The sequence below is a fragment of the Mercenaria mercenaria genome, chromosome 2 (genome assembly GCF_021730395.1).
Source record: "Mercenaria mercenaria strain notata chromosome 2, MADL_Memer_1, whole genome shotgun sequence".
Lineage (NCBI taxonomy): Eukaryota > Metazoa > Mollusca > Bivalvia > Venerida > Veneridae > Mercenaria > Mercenaria mercenaria.
In genome coordinates, this window is record NC_069362.1 from 79650610 (window position 1) to 79673906 (window position 23297).

The window sequence follows — 23297 nt, forward strand, 5'->3', positions numbered from 1 at the left end:
TTCGTCGGGCCCTTAAGGGTGTCTCTTGTTGCGTTGCTCTGTCTTCGGAAAAGGCATTGAGTACATACGTTTTTGGTTCTAAAGGTTTGCTTTTTATATATTTATATACGAGCATTTCTGTGTTTTACATGCCATGCCTTTTTTTCCATTACGTGTGTTAGAGATTCATCTGGAGTGGATTACTTTTTTTTACACTGTCCCATGTCTTTGGAACATGGTGGGGGTAAGAGTGAGGTTGGGTGCGCACCATAAACCGGTTTAAGCTCCCCAGTGGTGTTTTTGCCACTGACCGTTCCAAGGCGGTGCCCCACTGTGTTCCTTTGTTTGTTCGTTTTGTCCTAATGTGTTGGCTTTGTGTGTGTGCGCGTGTGTGTGTTTGTGGTGTACGCGTCTGTGTTCCTTTGTTTGTTCGTTTTGTCCTAATGTGTTGGCTTTGTGTGTGTGTGTGTGCGTGTGTGTGTGTGTGTGCGTGGTGTACGCGTCTGCGTACTGTGGGTTTCGTTTTGGGGAGGCTGCGTTTTTGGTACGTGGCATTCCGTGTTTGATCTTTGTCTTTGTTTTTTATGTACTCGAGTGTTTTATAATGTCACGGAACTGAAGGCTCATCTTGTCTCTAGCGCACATAGGCGTCAATCTGTTGTGTGCCCCTGGTGTTTTAGGGAAAAACGTACTTTCACCAGAGTAAACGATTTGTATGTTCACTGCAAACAGAGACATCTTGCAGCTACCAATCACCTACCAAAGAATTTATTTCGTTTAGCTGCAGGATTCTACATGGCAATTTACCCAGTGGACTATGCAAAGATAGTAACACCATCTTGGGACTCCACAGAAGGTATGGAGGTACGGCGCATCATGAGTAAGTGGGCTCATTCCTTAGAAGAGCCAGCTGTAAAAAGTAAAAATTGGAGGAGGGGGTGGAGAAACGGTCTGAAAGAGAAAGTGTTAAGAACGATGAAGCAAGATAGTAAAAGTGAGAAGTCGGCTGAGAGGCAAACCAGTAAGGAAAGTAAAAGGGAGAAGTCTGCTGAGAAACAGCCTATAAAGGAAAGTAAAAAGGAGGAGTCTGTAAAGAAAACAGTCAAAGAAGTAATTAGTAAAGTAGAAAAGAAAAAAGTGCAAGAAAGCTATGAAGGCGTACTAGATTTGAGTGTTAAGAAAAGAAAAAGAATACAAAGTCTAAGTGACAGTGAGGACAGTGATAGTGAAACAGAAAGAAATGATGATGAGGAAAAATTGGGTAAGGGAAAGGAAAGTAGTAGAGATAATACTAGTAATGATGAAAGAAAGAAGTTGAAAAGTGGTGATGAAAATAAGCCAGAGGTCAAGAATAACAAGGATGAAAAGATTGCAGATAAGAAAACTAAGAATAAGTCTAAGGATAAAGATAAAGAGAAAAGAATAAAGGAACATAAAGTGGAAAGTGAGCATCAGATTGAAGAGAAACAGCAGAAAAATGAAGACGGTGACGATAAATGTAAGAAGGAGATTTCAGGAAGTATTAATGTGGACAATGAATTTGGAGGAGAGAAGAAGACTTTACGTGAAGAAAAAGAGGAGGGCAATAAGGCTGCTAAAAGAAAAGACTTGAATTAATATGTAAAAAAGTTGTGGGCGTTAGATAGTGGTGATGAGAAAGAAAGCCAAATGAAACTGAATGTGAATGAAAAAGGGGACTGTCAAGATTATGCAAATGATGAGAACAAGATTGAGGAAACAAATGAAAAAATATCAGATGAATGTAATAAAACAAAAGAGACTGAAGATGAACCCGTAGTAATGACAGAGGATCAGGAAGTCCAGTTGGCTGTAGCCTCTATACTAAATGACCATGACAATAAAACAAATAAAACAGATGTAGACATGAACAATACTGAGAAAATGGTAGAAGCCAAGACAAATCTAAGTGAAAACACTGGACAATGTGCAACAAAACAAGAAGAAAAGGCAAAAGTCAGTAAGTCATCATTACAATGTCAAAATAACTTAAAACGAAAATTAAGGTGGGCAAGGGATCCACTGACCGGACAAATAAGGAAGATAATAGACAAACCATCAAATACATTCAACGGATATATACCAAACAAGACGCAAAAATTAACAGAAGAAAAGTCAAAACCTGGGTATACCTGTACGAAATTAAATCCTGAATTCGAGTTATATGGCCAACAAGCAAGAAGAGACTGGAATTGACAGAAGACAGAGTTGGATATTATGGAGAGAACCTTATTATGGAGAGAACCTTAGAATGGCCTCCAAGTGGGTGGTTAAAAATGACGCCAGACAGAAAACTTCTGGCCTGGGAATACACATCAATGCTGATTGAAGAGGCCCTCACAGGTGCACCCGTAGGCTACAGCATGTCCAGGTCGTACTTACTGGACAAATGCAACTTTTTGGCGTTGCCTGGAAGCGGGAAGGTCAAGAGGGAGGAAAACGAAAAGGCCTCTTGTAAATCGAGGTTTTATCTTTATCAAATGCTTAAAGAAATTGCAAATGGAAAGATCCCGTCCGATGTTGAAGTGGCACAAATCTAGATGATCAACTCTAGAAAGGACCTGCATGATGCATTAACCTCTCTTCTACAGAAAATCCATTAAGTTCCATTAAGATTAAATTGAACAGAAATATTTAATAAAAAGAAAGAAACGAAATTATAACCTATAAAGAGTGATAAAGTTAAAACAGTAAGTAAAGTGTTTGAATAAGTGATCAAGCCACATGGTATAATAATATAAAGTGACAAAAATAGCGTAAATAGTATATTTCGTGATATCATTGAGTATAGGTAAATGTAACTCCACAGTGAAAGTGATGAATTGTAAGACAAACTGGTACAGTTGACATAATTTAAGTTAATGTTGTTTCAAAATGTGTTCAATGTTTTAAAGTATGAGTCTGCTTGTTATCAGTTAAAGATAAATAAGTTATGAGTTTTCATAGTTTGGAATAACATTAGTTGCTTTAAGAGTGTCTGAGAAGATTAACAGACTGACTTTATGCCCTGTATATGGGTTAAAGTTCGTATAGACGATCAACAAATTAAACTACCAGCCATGTACTGGATTCCTAAATTGCATAAACAACCATATAAAGCCCGCTTCATCGCTAATTCAAGCTCTTGTACAACTACAATTATTTCAAAACTATTAACATCATGTCTAACTGCTGTGAAAGTCCACGTGGAAAGATACTGCGATAATGTATACGAAAACTCTGGTAAACATTTATTTTGGTCGATTAAAAATTCTGGCGAAATCCTGGATAAGTTTAAAATTAATAATTACAAGGTATCTACAGTCAGTACATACGATTTTTCTACTTTGTATACCACTTTACCACATAACTTAATAAATGACAAACTAACTGCCCTAATTCAAAAGACTTTTGCCAGAGAGAATGCTACATTTCTCGCTTGCAGTTTTGATAAAGCTTTTTTTACTAGCAATATTATTAAACATTATACAATGTGGCCCTTTCCTTTTTATTGAACAACATTTACATCAGGTTTGGGAATGCAGTTTTTAGACAAGTAGTTGGTATTCACATGGGAACAAATTGTGCACCCCTTGTCGCAGATTTGTTTTTATATTGTTATGAAAGAGACTTTATGTTGAGTCTTTCTCCAGATACGCAGGCAGATATAACTGCATTTAATAATACATCACGCTATCTGGATGATATTCTTAATATGGATAATCCGTTTTTTGGTCAGTTGGTGGGTACTATTTATCCTAGGGAGCTTCGGTTAATTAAAACTAACAATTCGGATACTGATGCTTCGTTTTTAGATTTACATCTCTCTATTTATGACAATATTATACATTATGATACCAAAATTTATGACAAGAGGGATGATTGAAACTTAAGTATTGTAAATTTTCCCCATTTGGATGGGGATGTACCTCAGGCTACATCTTATGGGGTATATATTTCTCAATTAATTCGGTTTGCTAGAGCGTGTAGTCATGTCAAGCATTTCAATGAATGTAATCTATATATTACAGGTAAACTTCTTCAGCAAGGCTACCGTTATTACAAATTGCGTAAATATTTTGCTAAATTTTACTGTCGTAATTCTGATTTAGTTTTAAAATTCAATAGTAATTTAAGGACACTTCTGCGAGAAGGTATTTCTAAACCCGTTTTTTATGGGGATGTGGTTTACAAACTTCGTAAGATCTTGGGTCATGGTAATTTTCCAAATATATTTGGTAAAATTATAAAACGTTTTATAAAAAAAGAGGTTACAACCCAGCTGTTTTGAGACATACCGCATGTTTAGTGTTCAACCCGTTTACAGTTGGACACTACGCTTCCCTCTTTGATTGTGTCTGACGGAAGGGGAAGGACTCTATGATAAGCAGTTTTTAAATCCTACCAGGACTGAACTGTTTTGATATCTGTCTTCTGGCCTGTTTCGTCGGGCCCTTAAGGGTGTTTCTCTTGTTGCTCTGTCTTCTGAAAAGGCATTGAGTAAATGCGTTTTTGGTTCTAAAGGTTTGCTTTTTATATTTTTATACACGAGCATTTTTGTGTTTTACTTGCCATACCTTTTAGTTTCCATTACGTATGTTAGAGATTCACCTGAAGGGATTACTTTTATTTACACTGCCCCGTGTCTTAAGAACATGGTGAGGGTAAGAGTGAGGTTGGGTGCGCACCATAAACCGGGTTAAGCTCCCCAGTGGTGTTTTTGCCACTGACCGTTCCAAGGCGGTGCCCCACTGTGTTCCTTTGTTTGTTCTTATTGTCCTCTTGTGTGGGCTTTGTGAGTGTGCGCGTGTATGTGTGTGTGTGTTCCTTTGTTTGTTCGTTTTGTCCTCGTGTGTTGGTTTTGTGTGTGTGTGTGTTTGTGGTGTGCACGTCTGCGTGCTGTAGGTTTCGTTTTGGGGAGGCTGCGGTTTTGGTACGTGGCATTCCCTGTTTGATATTTGTCTTTGTTTTTATGTGTATGATAATCTTTAGATGTTTTCCATTTAAAGTTGTTTGAAGTAATTACAAGCATGTTATTAAATTTTTATTTGCTTTACATATATGTATGTTTGCTGTTTTTCAAATGTTTCTAATTGCATATATCATAATTCGGGAGAATTATTTTTGACAAAGGAGGGGGTAGTGCAGTATGAGATACCCCACCCTGCTTTATTTATGTGTCTAAGACAATCACAATAGATTCTTATTTCATTTGTTTACATAAACATTCAATGGGCTTGAATTTATGCTTATAGTAACTACCATAACGCGTACGAACAGACAGTAGAAGCAGTACATAAAGGAAAACTCTTACCATTATTTTCCTTCCTGGTCATGAAAACGGACGACATTCCTGATTCTTATGCCTATATCAGAACTGTTATTACTAAAACATGATACTGCTGTATCGTAACAATACATCTTCATGCATTACATCCATGTTTTGCATCACAAGTGACTCCATTTCGTCAAAAATCAAGATATTCCTGACTGATTTACATTGAACAGACAACTTCCGATATTCGGATATGATAAATGCTTATTTCTATTATACAAAACCGTTTCAATCACCCGAACTGGTCAGAACCTAAAGAGAAGAACTGTGATGTTTGCTTCGGGGTTTCTAAAGCTTTTCGCTATCCTAACTAAACCAGAATAAGACGTTTTGTGGAGTCAATGGATCCGCAAAGACGTTTTACGGAACTATATTTGCATTTTACGGATCTCTGTCTTGTACAGCGTATGAATTGCTGAGTAACTGATCTGACATCATCCATCAATTGGTTAACGGAAGAAGAACTGCAGGGTCATTGGCTAACGGCAACACACCTTCTTTCAAAGATATCTAAGCGGGAATCTATGAATTCAGACCCGAACTGTTCATTCCTAGCTTCCAATCCGTTAAACACGGGAAATAAATAAAGATAAAAACTAAAGACACTGGACCCAGAAATCCGCAAAAACCGTAAGAAAACTAAGACACATAAACATTACTCAAAGTATTTTACTCTCAAGAACATTTTATTATAACTTCTAACGGATTTTTAACCCTATACAGTAATATTTGAATGTGTACTGTAGTTCATCCATACTGTCCGTCAATTCCGTTCAGTCGTTTTGTTAAGAAAACTAAAAGTATCGTTAATTCCGTTATAAAAACACCCAAAGTATTTTCCCTGACGTGCCTAACAATATTTTGACTTGTATCTATCGAAAGGCCCGGTGCATAAGAGTATACATGGTGTGCTTAAATGAAATATGCCAAGTTAAATTTAGATACTTTATCTAAATGTCTACCGTTCAGAGATTTTTTAAATGTCTTAACAAAATTTTTATCTAACTTTTATATTGATTAATTTCAACGTTTCCCGAACAGGAAACGTTACTTCCCAATCGGGAAACACAGATATGTATATTTACATTGAATCGCATACAGTCAGAATTTTTACCCCTTTTCCAGTCGGAATATTCATTATTGTTTGGTTTAAGCAGGTTTTTGTACAGGTCGGTATGAAGCTTTTAATGATTTATACTACTTCATAAAATCATTTTTGGCTAGTATGATTTTAAGCAACATAACATTTAAAACAAAAATTGCATGTGTAGGAGTATAAACTGCTTATTTGTTACAAAAATAGTGTTAAAGCATCCGGAAAGTTTAATTTGTTTTAGTAGTCATCAAGCAGGACAACATGTTTTATTAGTATTATTTGTGTAACTTAAGTACTCTATGAAAGACAAGCAATTCAATATAAATCTATATAATGAACTTCCCGATCGGGAAGTTAAGTTTCCAATTCGGGAAATTGCGAAATTATAAAAATTTAAAGTTGAATATAATTGTAATTAGGATATTAAAAAACAAGAGCTGTCTCCATAGGATGACACATGCCCCCGATGGCACTTTGAATGAATAGTTATGGCCGATGTTAGAGTTTAGGACCTTTGACCTACGGAGCTGGGTCTTGCGCGCGACACGTCGACTTACTGTGTCACACATTCATGCGTAGTTATTTTAAAATCCATGCATGAATGACAAAGATATGGACCGGACACGCCCATCAATGCACTATCATGAAAAATGACCTTTAACGTCTAAGTGTGACCTTGACCTTTGAGCTACGGACCTGGGTCTTGCGCACGACACGTCGTCTAACTGTGGTACACATTCATGCCAAGTTATTTGAAAATCCATCCATCGATGACAAAGATATGGACCGGACACGCCCATCAATGCACTATCCTTTAAGGTCTAAGTATGACCTTGACCTTTGAGCTACGGATCTGGGTCATGCGCGCGACACGTCGTCTTACTGTGGTACACATTCATGCCAAGTTATTTGAAAATCCATCCATCGATGACAAAGATATGGACCGGACACGCCCATCAATGCACTATCCTTTAATGTCTAAGTGTGACCTTGACCTTTGAGCTACGGACCTGGGTCTTGCGCGCGACACGTCGTCTTACTGTGGTACACATTCATGCCATGTTATTTGAAAATCCATCCATCGATGACAAAGATATGGACCGGACACGAAAATTGCGGACAGTCTGACAGACCGACGGACCGACAGACGGACAGACGGTTCAAAAACTATATGCCTCCCTTCGGGGGCATAAAAATAACGGTAGAGATTTAGACATATTTCTCAAGTTTACAATGATGTTTTTCATTTAATGATACCAAGTATATTCTTATGCACCGGGTCTTTTGAATAAAACAAGTCAAAAAAGGGTGATTTTACTTCCCGAACGGGAAGCAAGTAACTTTATTTAGTAGCAAGTTTCCCGTTCAGGAAGTAGGAAAAATCCCCCAGTGGTTGACTTCCCGAACGGGAAGTTTCCTCCACTGTCCTAGATTGCCTAAAACATAATTCTATCTAAATAAAGAAAAAATTAAACTTCTATTTGTTTGCTTGGTTCCGTTGTATAATTCCAAAGGATCCTCCAACAAATTTTATCATAGATATAAGATTGCCTGTATACCATAAAAAAAGAAAGCTAACCTGTCTTGATAGAAAATTATATTTGCGTCCTTTACTAGTGTAACAATGATATAGACTCAGACGTTTTAATATATGGCTTTTTTATTACTTGAACAAAAGGAAAATCCACCCTTCAGACATAATTTGAATATATACAACGTAGCAATTTCGACAGATAATAAACCGAACATAATAAGACACTAGGAAATGACAGACACGAAGATTATCTTCGTGATGATCAATAGCCAGAGGAATAATAGAAAAGTCGAGAACATAACATGCATTATATATATGTAGAGTATAATAAATTGTAGCATAGGGCAAGAAATCTGTTAAATTATTGCTAGATTCAGATTCCCAAGAAGTTTCGTTTCTACGGGTGATGTTCAACTTAACTTTTAATATACATACACATTCGTTGAAATATCTGTGTTGTAGTGTAACCTACGTTCGCAAATTTTAACATAAATTTCAGTTAATCTTTCCAGTTTTTTCAGTTTGCTGAAAAAAGTATTTATTATTGCATTCGAAGTTTGTGTCTGTTAACTTGATCCTAAGAAATCTTATCTCAGAACCGTATAATAACGAGACTTATGCCAAAATGATAAATCTCATGACCACTGCCAAATTGTCTTACGTAATACAACCGTCCTCAAGTAGAAGTAGCCTCATATGAAATAACTGTTTTTTTGGGGTTTTTTTTTTAATCTAATAGTACAATTCTTATAGAGCGGTCAGGAAATTGCCTTCTATTGGAAAGTATTTGTTTTCCGTCATTTCTGCACTTTAAACTTGGGTACATATCAAATGCCAAAAAATACTCCTTTTATGGGTATGTATCACCATGTAGAATTACTTACTATATTACTACTCAACACAGCATTTTTACTTTCATGCTTTGATGGATCTGTTATTCAAGTCGTCTCCTTTGAACGTCGGATTTTCAGTATTTTGCACCTCCATGATTTTTGTTTTATGTAGTTTTAGCATTCAGGACAGTTCTATTAAAATCAGTTTATCAGACAAAAAAATCGTTAAATGTACTTTTTATCCATATTCACCGGTGTCTATTTGCTTAATATTCTCTTGGTAATTGGCTACGTAGCGCGTTTTTGCTCATTCATCCAATTAAATCTTGCACAGGCAAACAGTTACAGTAAACAAATTCTTTAGGAAAACAGTTTCTTTGTCATGCTAATTGTGTATATTATTGTATTAAAATAATGGACGTTTTCGCTCAAGTTGTGTTTTTGTATCACAAAGTGTTTTGCCCAGGAAGTAAGTTTTGATTGTTTCTACAATGTTAAAGGTCCAATACTAAGGAAAGTGAACATTTTAATTTCTTTTAAAAAGCACAGAAACTATTTCATTTTATTGGAAAATGAAAGTTGGTATGTAGAAATTCGAAATAAATCGCAGTATATGTACAATAATTTTTCTATGAAGTATGAAGAAAGTTAAAAAGACCTGGGGGGTCATTCTGTCGATTCATTGAAATTTCAACATAATACACATACATTTCTTTGAGTTCCAAAGACCTGTAAATTTTGACCTGTCAATTTTCATTATTTAGTGTCTTGCAGAAGTCTATGCACTGGCTATGAAAAAAATTGCCAACTCACTTTCCCTTAGTAATGGACTTATAATTGCCATGGAAGTTGTAACAGCTAACAAGAACCAGTTTTATTTAGAGACTTACCCAAAACCCTCTTTACACAAGGGAAAGCATCTGTTTATATAGAGAAATTATTAAGTGAACACCGTTTGTCAGTCCAGATTCTGTCCATGTTAATATATCAGTGCAATGGAAAAGTAATCTATCTATGTTACTTGCTATAAATGATAACGCAGTCACGCATCTAACAGTCCAGATTTTCTTCTTTAATTTTCTCATGTTTCTAAATATTGCTCCCTTACTTGACGAATATATAAAGGTAGCAGATATTGTTCTCTTTCAGGCAGTAGCTTTCTCAACAAATTTTACCTTGTGGAATTCTGTGGGTTTTAACATTTATAAAAATGATCTTTACATAGTTTTCTTTTCATATTACTGACCCTTTAGTAATTATTCATGCTTTTCATGCCTAGAATTAAAAAGCGCAGTTTGCATGTGATAATAGCTACATAGTCACATAAGCATTCGATAAAGTTTAAGCTCAGTCGAATCCATTTTTTTTCCAAATATTTTACCCAGAATTATTTTTCGGCTCAAATAACTCTCTTTCAGAAAATGATAAATTTCATTTTTTTCAGACTGTGCACTTTGCTGCAGTTGACTACACATATATATAAATATGTGGTGCCTACTTGAAGTATGTATTTTAGTTCTACTGCCTATTCTACTGCCTATTCTATTTCGTATAGTCATATACTTGTAACCAAGTCATATACTTGTAACCATATTTTGAGCATGAATTTTAAACTATTGTCGTTGTCGCTGTGTAACCATGCCGATACATTTGTAACAGAGTATTCAGAATTTCAAGTTTCCTTACTATGAGCTTAACAAAGCGTGTAACTATCCAAAAAATTGACTTTGAACAAACACGTGTTGAATTTGTGATACTATGAAAAATATTTATCTAAGTTACAAATGTATTACTGAAAGATTGTATAAAAAGATATTTTTGGCTTACACGCACCAACCATACCTAATTCCGTTTACTTTGAGAAACGTCTGTCACGTACCTATATATATCAGATGCGGGTAATTAGGCAAATATCTGCAAACTGACAGGAACTCACTGGAGACACCAGTAAAGTAACTACAACAAGACAGCATGAGTACGTAAACAAGTTTATACAGTCTTGTTAGCTATTAATTATGCACCCATTGATAAAACCGTTAAGTGAAGCAACACATCGGTCAATTTAATGTCAGACATTTTTATTTCAATAGCGTATGTATTTCTGTCATTTAAGATATGATCCATTACGGTTCAGTTTACACCTTGGGTAAAATGTTGCAGATGGTCTGGCTTAGATATTATTCATTTTGGTATAAAAAAAAGCAAGATCACTGCAAAAATGCATGTTCAAGATTTTTTGTGTTGCATGGTTTTTACACTGTATGCTACGGAATATCACTTATCCTTGAACAGAAAAAATCCACCGATTGTATTATATACGGCAGTATAACCCTTGCCAAATACTGACTAAAGAAAAACATATGCTTAGTCAGGCTTAACAGTATTTATAATCTCCTTGTTCTTGCCTTCAATAAAAGATATCCTAAGTTTTTGTATCTAAGTTTTTGTATCTTGACCTTTTTATTTGTTTTCTTTTCTAAGAGAATATTTGTTTCACAACTAGGAAAACTAAGATATATACTTCTTGGTATGAATTAACCTATAGCATTACTGAAGCAAATGTTTCTGTAATCTTTATTCAATGAAAAGTAAGATATTAAACAAAATATTATTTAGTATTCAACAATGCAGAAAGTACACACAACCTTTCTTTGACCAATGTGTCACAGTTTTGTCTAGTAGAAACAGTACCTCATTTATTCAGTATTTCACAGATATATTGAACAGTATCGCCAAATAAAATATAATCAATGAAGAATCTTTGTTTATATTTACAGTTTTCGGGGCAGCCGAACGTAGAGGAAGACATCAAGCTATGTCCAAAGTTAATTAGTGCAAGTTAGTATGTTCATTGACAAAACGTCTACTTTCATTGAATGCATACAAGAATAAATTTGATTTACGCTTGTTATACTGTAAAAAAATGAATCACGTACCGCGCCTCAGTTCTTATTAATGAATTGCATATCACTTCTCAAATGTTCTGATTATTGTGGTCATTAATATGTTTCACTTTTAAGACTCAGTTTTCTTTCTTTTTTTTTTTTTTGTTTTTGCTCTTTATTTTAAGTTTTTATATTTAAATGCCTTGCTGTGAATTTTATCAAATGAGGTCCATGAACAAAAAAGGTTAGGTTTTTCGTTCGATTTAGAGGGAGTCATTGGCGCAGTGGTTAGCAGGTTGGACTACAACGCTAGCGGTCCGGGTTCGATTTCCGGTCGCGGCTGATATCTCGACTAGTTTTCAGTGCTGGGTGATTTACTTAAATTGGCACTGTTTCCAGCAGTATCGGCCTAGACTGGATACCTGGGAGGTAAATATGACACCTGCCGTGGGCTCGGCTGGAAATAAATTGTTCCATCCGTTCCAGGTGGGGACTTTCGTCGACTACCGACGTTAAACAAGAAACTTTACCCTTTACCTTTACTTTGTATTTATAGATAAAACCATTGGTACTGGCCTAATTTTGTAAAGTATTTTTTCGCGGGTTTTATAAGTCTATGAACGGGTTTTTCTTCAGAGACATAATTTTGAATTTGAACAGTATTTAGTTTCCTTAATATCTTAATTTGATAAAATTTAAAGCTAATCATATATAGCATTAATTTATAAGAAAATAGCAAATAAAAATTAACTATTTGTTACGCTATTTTTACTACCAAAAGTACAAGCAATAATAGTGCTTTCAACAATAAATTGCATCTAAATAACAAACTGTTATATATAAATTTCTAAATGTTTCCGGGAAATTTCTGTTTATCCTTCATGCTAATGTAGACATTTTCTCAATGAATAAACTAAAAGCTGGAAATTCGCAATGAAAGTGGATTAGATCTTAAATCAGTACAATGAGCAATTAAATGAAACCAAAACTGCAACATGCCTCATAATAACATATTTCATCATACATCATACTAATTAAATTAAAAATTGAAAAGCAAATTATGTCCTGTGAAAGTTCTCAATTAAGACTCTTACAAGAAATGTAACAAATTAACGTTTCAAATAAATATTTTAACCCTTACCCTGCTAAATTTCTATAATGAACTTGTCCATCTTTCAATACCATTTACTGTTAAAAGGGGTGCTTACCAAATAGATACTGAATGAGTGGCGGACAGTGCAGATCATGATCAGTCCGCACGGATGTGCAGGCTGATAATGATCTACACTGGTCAAAAAGGCAGAACCAATCGTGTCCAGCGTGATAAGTGTTAAAGAGCCTCAAGAACAGTCTTTGTTTCAGAAAATTCATCACAGATATTATGACATCGGAATAACAAAGTTATCTCTTTTGTGCTCAGTGAGACTCAAGATTATTAAGCAGATATTTCTGTTTTGCTGTTATAAGAAGTTAATTAACATACAAGGAAGATAACAGATAATCATTTTACTATCAACATCTTGCGCTAAATAATGATTATGATATTGTTGCTGTTTAATGCAATAAAGTCTTTCTTGTTAGTTTTGATAGGTTATTATTTTCAAACTGAAGCCATTTCGCTACTATTTATTTTTTGAAAAAACTCAGCTATTTAAAAACAGTTGAAGTTATTTCCAACCGAGTTTTACTGTAAGATATGAAAAAATAACACATCAAATCCGGTAATTCTATTTAATATAATGCAAAACGATAATGCTCAAATGAAAAGTTAACATTGCTGTTGTGCGTGCTGTATCACGGAATATTGTTGTGATTCCATACTGGTACATGCACACAAACGTGAAGTATCTTTTCTTAATAGGAAAAAGTGTCTGCTAAAATGGTTCTTCGGCGGAGGAAAACCAGTTTCTAGATAGTGGAGATAGGTGCGTTTCAATGCAGGTACATACGAACTATTTAAAATTGCATCAGAAGAATTTAATTGTTCTGCAAAGTTACAAAGCCTCAGTAAGAAAACAACAGTCTTAGACAAAAGCGGTTACGTAGTAAAGACTAAATTTAAGGTAACCGGAAGTAGAAATAACAACTATACATTATGTACCACATGACTTCTAGTTGCTTTATAAATGGAAAGAACACACGACAGTTTTTGCAAGCGGGTGTGTTGGGATTTTTGATGTTATAGAAAGAGTTTTAGTGAAGGATAACTGTACGTTAGACCAGTTTTAGTGAAAGATAGCTGTACGTTAGACCAGTTTTAGTGAAGGATAACTGTACGTTAGACCAGTTTTAGTGAAGGATAACTGTACGTTAGACCAGTTGTAGTGAAAGATAACTGTACGTTAGACCAGTTTTAGTGAAGGAGTGAAGGATAACTGTGATAACGGTAGACCAGTTTTAGTGAAGAATAACTGTAAGTTAGACCAGTTTAACCAAAGTCTGAAAGACATGATTGTGTTATATTGTTCAAAGACGACGTCGTGTCAGAACCAAGAAGTAGCAGCAGAAAGAGGTCCGAGTTTTCCTCGTATAGAAAACGGCGAACAGAATACTGAAGACAAAAACAATATATGCAGTAACAGTTTAAACACAAGTAGTATGATGTCAGACACCAGTATGCAATGCGGGAATACATGTGACAGCTCCCAACCACAGGAAGCTGAGCACAGCACTACAGACACGGGCATCCGAAAAAGCGCAATTTCAACAGCAGATATCTATAAACTTGTATTAAACCTGAGTCGGACTGTGAAAGATCTGCGCCAGACACTAAATCAGCACATAAATTTCACAAACATGCATTTTGCACAGTTACAAGATAACTTAACGAGTGTGAAAAAACAGTCATCTCTTAATACTAATTCTACCAGTGATAAAACCACTGAGCTCTCTGGGAATAAAAGTCAGCTACAGGATGAAGTGCGAACTGTCACTATCATCCTCCAGAAACATATTCAGTCGATTTAAGACACGCTTAGTTCAATGCATGTCAAATGTCAAAATGAAACAAAAAATCACGAAAATGAAAACCAATTTCGACCAAGTTCAGTGAGGATAGAAAATGAGCAGCTATCAAAATGAACGAAGAAACTTCTAAAAAAAACACCACCAAACATTTAACCAGCAGAAATAAGAAATATGAATCTTATTATTGGGGATTCGGTGTTGAAATTATATTTACATGTTTAAAACTTCAGACTAAAGTCTAACAAGCGCATTTGGAACATGCATGGCTGAATATTGTTTGCGACGTCACAAGTAAATAGCTTCACTTATAACCAAAATACTATAATTACAAATTCGGGAGCAGTTTCAGTTGTCGCGGGATGACAACATTCCATTTAAATGTGAATTCTAACTATTGGCTACGTATAAGTCCTCCTAAATGCTTGTCACATTATAGCACTCTGATAAATTTCAATCCATCAGCTTGAAAACATTTGCAAAATTCTCTGTAACGATACCATTAAAATATTTTTCTATAGGCGTAATTAGAAGCTCTGCTGAGAACGGAAGTAAACATGCCTATAAATCAAATTGTATGCAATTCATACCAATTGATTTAATCAAAATCCCGATATAATGTTATAAAAGTGTCATGGACAACAAATTCTTTGACGACGAAATATCGTACTTTGTTACTTCCTTCCGTACTTCAATACACTTAAAATTTTATGTCAGACCCCTCATAAACATGCGTGTAATAATAAATCTAAAAAATAGCTACCTTCTAAATATATACTTCTTCCCCAAGCTTGTTTATTAAATGAACGACAGGTTCAACGATGAGCGTATATGAAGAAACGTAAACATTTATGATTTAGTAATATTGGTCATCGATGTATTTAGAAAAGATATTACACCTTGTGTGTAATCAATATTTTCATCGTGTTTAATATGAATAACTGCAGAAGAAAAGTAATACTTCGATCAAACCGTCGTTTACAACGGAGCTTCAGTAAGGAATGACTTGTCCCGCTTTTTTATACCATTTGCTTAAAGTTTTAATAAAAATTAACCTTAAACATGTGTTATGAATGGTGTATACAAAGTACCTTTCTTCCAAAGGAAGTAAAATAGTTATAATAAAAGTAAGAAAACAACAACATTTTTTTACATTGCATGAACTATACTCTCATCGGATAACCGTGTGATTCCGTACTGTATGAAATAGTTGCATCCCGATGAATGGTTTGTATCTTCCTCATTATCTTTTACATATTAGTCAAACTATAAAGTCATTTGTTAATCAGAAACTTTTATTTTCATTATTTTTATAAGTTTCCGGCACCTAGTATATCAGACATTGAGACGGCTTAATAAAATGTAATATTCGTTTTGTGGGGCTTTATTAAGGTATTTCTTTTATAAATATCTAGCGACTGAGCCTTTCATTTAACATTTGTTGGTTTCATATCTCGCGTTCCATTTACAAAAATCAACTTGTATCTAATGAAGTGTATGTCGCGAGAAGATAAGTGTATATCAAGAAAAATCCAGGGGGAATACATTATTAATTGAATATTGCTGAAACGTATGATCTGCGGTGGCATTTTTCAGCCTCCAGAAAACTAGGCATCGTGAACCCGAAAATGTGTACTATAAAATGTTCAGGAAACAGAAGAAATACCTAAAACTATTTTTATTGTAATATTTTTAGAAAAATGCAAACACTTCTTGAAAAGTTTCGAATAATTATCATAAAACATAGATATCGCGTGGCTGACATATGTAACCGTACTGATCCATATCGAGTTTAGCAAAACAGATGTATGTGAGCTATCAGTTCCCTGGTGTTCATTTTGAAGGAAATTCAACGTTCCTATCAAAAGTTAAGTACTTGAGAAACTGTTATTTTATTTTCATGATATTAAACATTTAATACTTACGTCGAGCATTCTTTTGACGCCAAAGTTAATATGACTTTCGGCATATAACAGAAACGGTCTTACATGGGAAATAAGAAAATGATAGGAATTTAAATCAAAGCACTGAGAGAACAGTTGGGGCGATAGTTTCAAAAGAAGAAATACAGAGTTTTTATTGATCAAAGACAGATAACTCTGTAACTACTTGTTTGATTTTTACGCACCAATGATATGCAAAACTAGACTTGGTAGTAATAAGTGTTGTAGCATTGAAAACCGACCAACAGATGTTGAGAAATATGCCTACAGATTGACAGAAAGATAGAGCTGTTGTGATTTTGTGCTACGTTGAGTTAAATGCGAAGTAATGAAATGCATTCCAGCAACAACAGGTTGTGTTTGGTAAACACCCTGCCCCCGCCGGCTCTCTGACCGAAACATTTGCTAAAATGACCACTCCCATGTTATTTCTAAATCGAAATGAGGTCAAGGTAAAAGTAAGGTTGTGTGTCTCGGGTCAACGCTCCAAGGCAGTGTCAGTGTAAATACCCAAAATGCCTGGCAAGCGATGCTGATGCTATACTAAACAGTCCAATCTAGTTAACCGGAAATCTAGCCAATATGAGCACCCCAATGTTGTTGGTACAAGACGAAGCAGTCAAAACAAATTAACCTTCGTACAGACAGACAGATGGCCAAGCAGACAGTTTAATCACTTTATGCCCTCGTATGCATCAGGTGGTGGTGGGGGAGAACAAAACACGCAATAAGTACAAGTCATATATGAGCAGTTTATTCTAAAATAAAAACACCTCTTTAGAACGGAAGGAAAGCTCATAAATGGCACGAATTAAATAAATGAAAGTAATGAAGGCTTTCAGCTGACACTGATGTTAAGAGTCCTACTAACAGGCACAACAGAATGTTTTACAAATTATATTGTTATGAAAAATTGCTGAATGTGAACTGGATGTTTTGCATATATATACCAGTTATAGTCTTATATATGAAGAAAATCTGGGCAAGGACTGGGTTACTCGCTGAAATATTCAAACAGAATCAAAAGCCTGGTTACTGTTTCTGATCTCAGAATGATTAACTTTTAAGGCACTTAATTTGAAAGCAAAATAACGCCTCTATCTTGATTTGACTTAGAGACCTAGTTTTAACCCAAAGCTACTCACTGACCTAGAGTTCCTTGAACTAATTCTGACCATGAGTGTGTGAAGACAGTGTTAAATTTCTGCCCGCACAACTAAATAGGTTGGTCTGTTTTGTGGGTAGCTGCAGACCGGTGGTACATTTCTAAATATCTACTAACGTATGGAATTCATCGGCTGCAAATGACAAAAGAATGATCGTAAACCAATGTAATTCTTTCTTGAGAAACAACGGAATGAGTGTGTAGTTTTAAGTGTGATCAGGAACACCTCTTGAAAGAAATTTGACATATTCACAGCTTGGTGCTATCTACCATATCTATATCATACTGACATCAACTGGTTCAGGAACTTTATAGGAAGTCTGGCATCAAAATACTGCAACTGAATAATTTTCTACATTATGTTAGCAGAAATAAAGTTAGTATGAGCATTATCAGACAACCTCTTTCAGCACAGACAACAAGGTATCTGAAATCCACATCTAAAAGAATATATAAGGACATAAATGGTATGAAAAAACAACATACAGAAAAATATGGACACAAGTCTCACAGGAAAAGCCATATCCAAAGAATGCAGTAGAATGAATCGAACAAAACTTAAATTCAAATACCGCCAAGCCGTGTTTCCGGTCAGTACCAGGACAAATATATAAAAGGTAAACTTGACAAGCCCAACCGAGCAAATCAGCCTTGTTTATTCGTTTTTTAGAAACACAGCCGTTGTACACCTGAAGAGCAAATCAGGATAGAAGAATCACGCCCAAGGCAAAATATCTGATGATAGCCTGATGTGGGCAGAAACGGAAAGCTTGAAATATGTTCTAAATTGAAAAATAAATGAATAAATAAAATAATACACAACCTACAACAACAACAAAACAACAATTTTGTCCCACTGAAGCAAATCTCCATGTAATTCCCTATAATACAGCCAATGCCCTGTAAGTTTAAAGAAAAATTGTCATACATTTATAACGCTGACACATGCACTAGGCACACTGGTAAGCAATGTCCTTCAATGTCAAAATTAATGCCAGTAGCTTGTAGAAATGAGAAAAATAATAATTTCATAAATTATTTGATATGCGTTTCATACACAAGGTAACGGATATTCACGCCATTGGCATTTTTTTATATCATATATTAGAGATGACTGCTGACCAAAAGTCGCAACACAGTGACCGCTTCGAGGTCCATGCCCAACAGGCGGTCAGTCTCTCGGATTTCTGTTATGAAACTGACCATAGCCTTGTGTATTAACACATCTGATACAAAATGTATAGCTTCCATACATAAAAGCAAGGAAGAATATCGAGCAGAAACTGTTCATCTACAGTCTATTGCGGTACTATATAACATGTTCACATTAAACTTAAAAATTATTTAGAAAAGAGAGTAAATTTTTTCAATATTTTAAGAAATTTAAATTTAAAGTCTCTTACTTGTTCAGTGTCTTTGCACTATAGCAGTTTGTTTTTATGTGTGTGTCTAACATATACTTATCTCGGTACTACGAGAAATGTGAAAATAGATAACTTTTACATTACAGGTTTTTTTTTCCATTTTGACAGCTCTACTTTCCCTTTCGGTTTGCAAATTTTCCGCTTTTTTGAAATGTACATCTTTTTTAACACTCAACTCCCAGAGTACCTGCAGAAATATGTTAGACACATAATTATCAAGAGCTGTCGAGTCACTTCCCGTCTTGCAACTCTCTAAAACATAGACAAGAACAATATCTGTAAACAAATGAAGTCGACCCAAGTCGGTCCAGGAGCCGCTAGGATCACAGGAACGTCTTGATCTACTGCAGAGTTTTATCGATTGTGTTTTTGTTCAAAAGTAGCTAACAAATATTCAAACCAAAATCGCTGTACACAATACTTACAACTGTCTGATATGTAGACGAGCATCTTCAAATAGAAAAAGTGGAAACTCCACAGGTCGCTCAACACAACAAAAACGAAAATGTTGCAGGCTCGGTTTGATTGAGCCTGTTCATGGACGGTAGTGGAAATGCATGCTACCGTCCACGCCCTCTAGCCCCGGGTTTAACAGAACTCAACATTTACACATGTTAAAAGTACAAAAAACAATTTAGAGACATCCGCAGATGTGTTCATACGGCGGTGCAAATGGAACCTTCAATGCTACATTAGTGTGTAATTTCATGAAAAGCGGCGTATAGTCCCCAGTTAAAATAAAGGGTTTGCCCTAAACGAAAAAACAATGAGCAGAACTAAACAAACTTTAGAAAGGGGGTCTGAGGTTATGGAGCCTGCATATCATAGGAACTGCCAAAAGACAAAATTAAAAAGCAGGCGCTATATCCAAAGGGTGATTATACAATACCCAAAGCTATAAAAGCGGGAGTATTGTAACCACCGAGGCCGAAATGCTCATGTTCAGAAACTAAACAGTACCAATAACACGACATAAAAGTCGTGCTGAACGATCTGAGAAAAAACTGCACAATCTTTCTCTGATTTATAGAATGATCACGTGGCACATTCGACTGAACCGTTTCGCTGACCCGGGTCGGCCTGGCAAAGACTAAAAAGCGTAAACAGAACTTGCAATTTAATGAATTACTCCCACAATATCAAGCAATATATATCACATATTGTGAAATATATAGGATAACAACTTATGTGAAATATATAGGATAACAACATAGACTTTATATTTAAAAGTATGTTGACCAACGGTATACAACTATGCTCCACGAAAAATTCCAATTCGAATAGGCCCATTGTTACGGAAACCTCCGGAATTAGACGGAGTACTACGATTGACGCATTAATTTGACTTTATTATGTAGGGTTTTCTAATATTAGATGGAACAATATCTGAGAGCTAAAGCATATTCGTGGACAGAATCACGTTGAAATTACACCAGTTTTGTATTCTGTACATATTAGAATGTGGTACATGTTATAATCCCGTGCGAAAATGGAACAGGAAATCCTGGGATTATCCCATGAAGTCCCAGGACTATCCTGGGATTATGTCCTAAAAATATCTCAGGAATTCCTGGGATAGTCCTGGGACTTTTCACGCCGTGAAATGGGAATGGGACAATCCCAGGATTTTCCTATGAACAAGACAAAAGGACATCTGGGAATTCCAATCCTGCTATCCTTAAAATCCCAGGAATGTCCTGAGATTTCCTGAAGACAGGACATAAAATATAATATTGTCCTGTTCTCAGGAAATCCCAGGAATTCTTGAAGTCAGGATATCCCAGGACAATTGTCTTGTCTTTAGGATATCCCAGGAATTCCTGATGTCAGGAAATTACAGGACAATTGTCCTGTCTTCAGGAAATCCCAGGAATTCCTGATGACAGGAAATCTCAGGACATTTGTCCTGTCTTCAGGAAACCCCAGAACATGTAATTGAATAACTAGTACACATGATTTGAAATTCTCTTTGGCGGGAAATACAGATAACAAATTGACTGTTAAAGTTCAATAGTATTTACAGTAAGAATATAAGGATTATCATTTTCTAATATTAAAAATATTTTGTAGTTAAAAGGCAAACATCATGTACATTGAAACAATACAACCTCTTATAGCAGAAATTTTAATTTCTTGGCACATCTTATATGTGCACTTATGGCAAAAAAACTAGGTGAAAGTACTACTATTTAGTCTAGAATCATCAAAATATAATGAGCTTCATACTGAGCAAAAAGCTCTTATCATTCTATGATCTGTTCACTAGAGTGAAACTGTCTTTGATCAAACATGCATGTACAGATAGCCTAAACTGTAGTAACGCAATTCATTTTTTAATGCTCTGACTGATTTTAAAGAAAAACTGCTTTTCTAAATAACTTATTGTTTTGTAAAATCATTAAGTGAAGGAGTACATTTAGTATTATTTCTAAAAGTTTATACAGAAATAATTTGCTAACTTACCACAAATTTATAGAATATATTCCTGTTACACTGACAACAACACAATCAGAAGTACTTAATGATACAATTTCTTCCAAAACATGGGTCTTCAACACCAGGATGTAATTAACTTATTTCACCATTACATGATCATGTTTCAAATTAATTACCATCTTTCAATCTGTATCTTTTAGAAAAAGTCCTGTCTTTTTCCTGTGAACAGGACAATTTTTCTATCAAAAGTCCTGTCTTTTAGTGTTAAAGTCCTGTCTTCAGGACATTTTTGCAGCCTTGCTAAAAGAATCCCAGGATAATCCTTGGATTTCCTGAGAACAGGAAAGTATTTCTGCACGGGTTATTATATGCACTGTTGAACTTTTAGAACTATTTCGGGGGCGATCGTTTACGGTTGGCTGTAGGCAGATGATATTAAGAAAAGTATTGTTCCCTCTGGGGCTATCGCCCCAAAAACGGTATTGTTGTAACTGCTTCTTTGCCTTGCCTTTGAATATTTTTACAAAACTACGTGCACGGCGCCTTCAGATCACGTAATGACCATTCTTGAATATCTTATGAAACATTACCTATAATTATATTTCTTATCATACATGTAAAATCCGAAATATCTCGAACACATTTCATACTTCTTTTGTAAAACAGTAACAAATACAAGAACTAAACTGATTTGTTTTAACTACCACTTATCTTAACCACACATTAAAATCTACTGACCCTCCATAGAAACTTAAGGAGTCACCATTTGACCACCGTTTAACTAGTAAATACGCTAAGTTTGAGTGTGAGGTTAATCAGATGTAACACTCGGCTCCCTGGTGTTTAAATATTCAGAAAGGTAAACTTGCATCACGTGTAGGAGAAAAAATCTTTTTTAGAAAAAGAGTCCGGTCTAACTTATCATTATTTGAACTACGAATGCGAGTTTCATGTCAAATATACGATTATTATAAAACAAAGCTATAGAAAATCAATATCATAGTTTTTTTCAAATTAAGACAATCTGAAAGTGTACAAGTTAAACGAAACAGTATTCAATAATGATGTATGTGCAAAAACTAATCAGCGACAAACAAACACACACACATGTTAATTGCAAGATTAGAATGTGTTTCGAATAACCCTAAACTTACCTTTCATTTCCATTGGCTGGTACATCAAAATCAGCCATACCTTTTCTAACTCCATGTAATTTAGATAGGAAATTTATTAAATGTACATACCCGTTTATCTACAACATTAATTAAACAAAATTAAAATATCTACAAATTGAAAAAGGGGGCTACAAAATGCCAAATACAGCGATGCCAAAATGCTACAATCATAATACTCTATCTTCACGAAAACTTAAGTAGAAAAGGCAAATGAAAGAGGTGTTGAAGAGACAACTTTATATAACAAAACTTTGTATACTTCATAATGGCATCAAGTACATTTCTAAAAAAGATGAATGCTTTGAACGAACTACAAATTTGATAAAACTTCACAAGATCTGTCTTAAAGTGTGCCCCTTGCCGGCGGGGGATAGAAAATGCTGGCTGTATCTCCATGCAGAGGGGTACGACTCCCCCGAAAATTGAGCCACCTGTTTGCCGTGGGTGGCAGCCGGTAAGCCGGAGAGGAGGGTCCTGGATGTTGAGGTGCCCCATAGCATCCCGGGGAGATGATGCGTACTTGTTTGCATT

At 35.3% G+C, this 23297-nt stretch overlaps 1 protein-coding gene across 1 annotated transcript; it reads left to right on the forward strand.

Moving 5' to 3' along the window:
• The first annotated feature begins 774 nt into the window (after positions 1-774).
• On the forward strand, positions 775-1596 carry LOC128549639 (nucleolar protein 58-like). Its single transcript, XM_053526775.1, has one exon. The coding sequence runs from the start codon at positions 775-777 to the stop codon at positions 1594-1596; it is 822 nt and encodes a 273-aa protein (XP_053382750.1).
• Positions 1597-23297: the final 21701 nt, after the last annotated feature.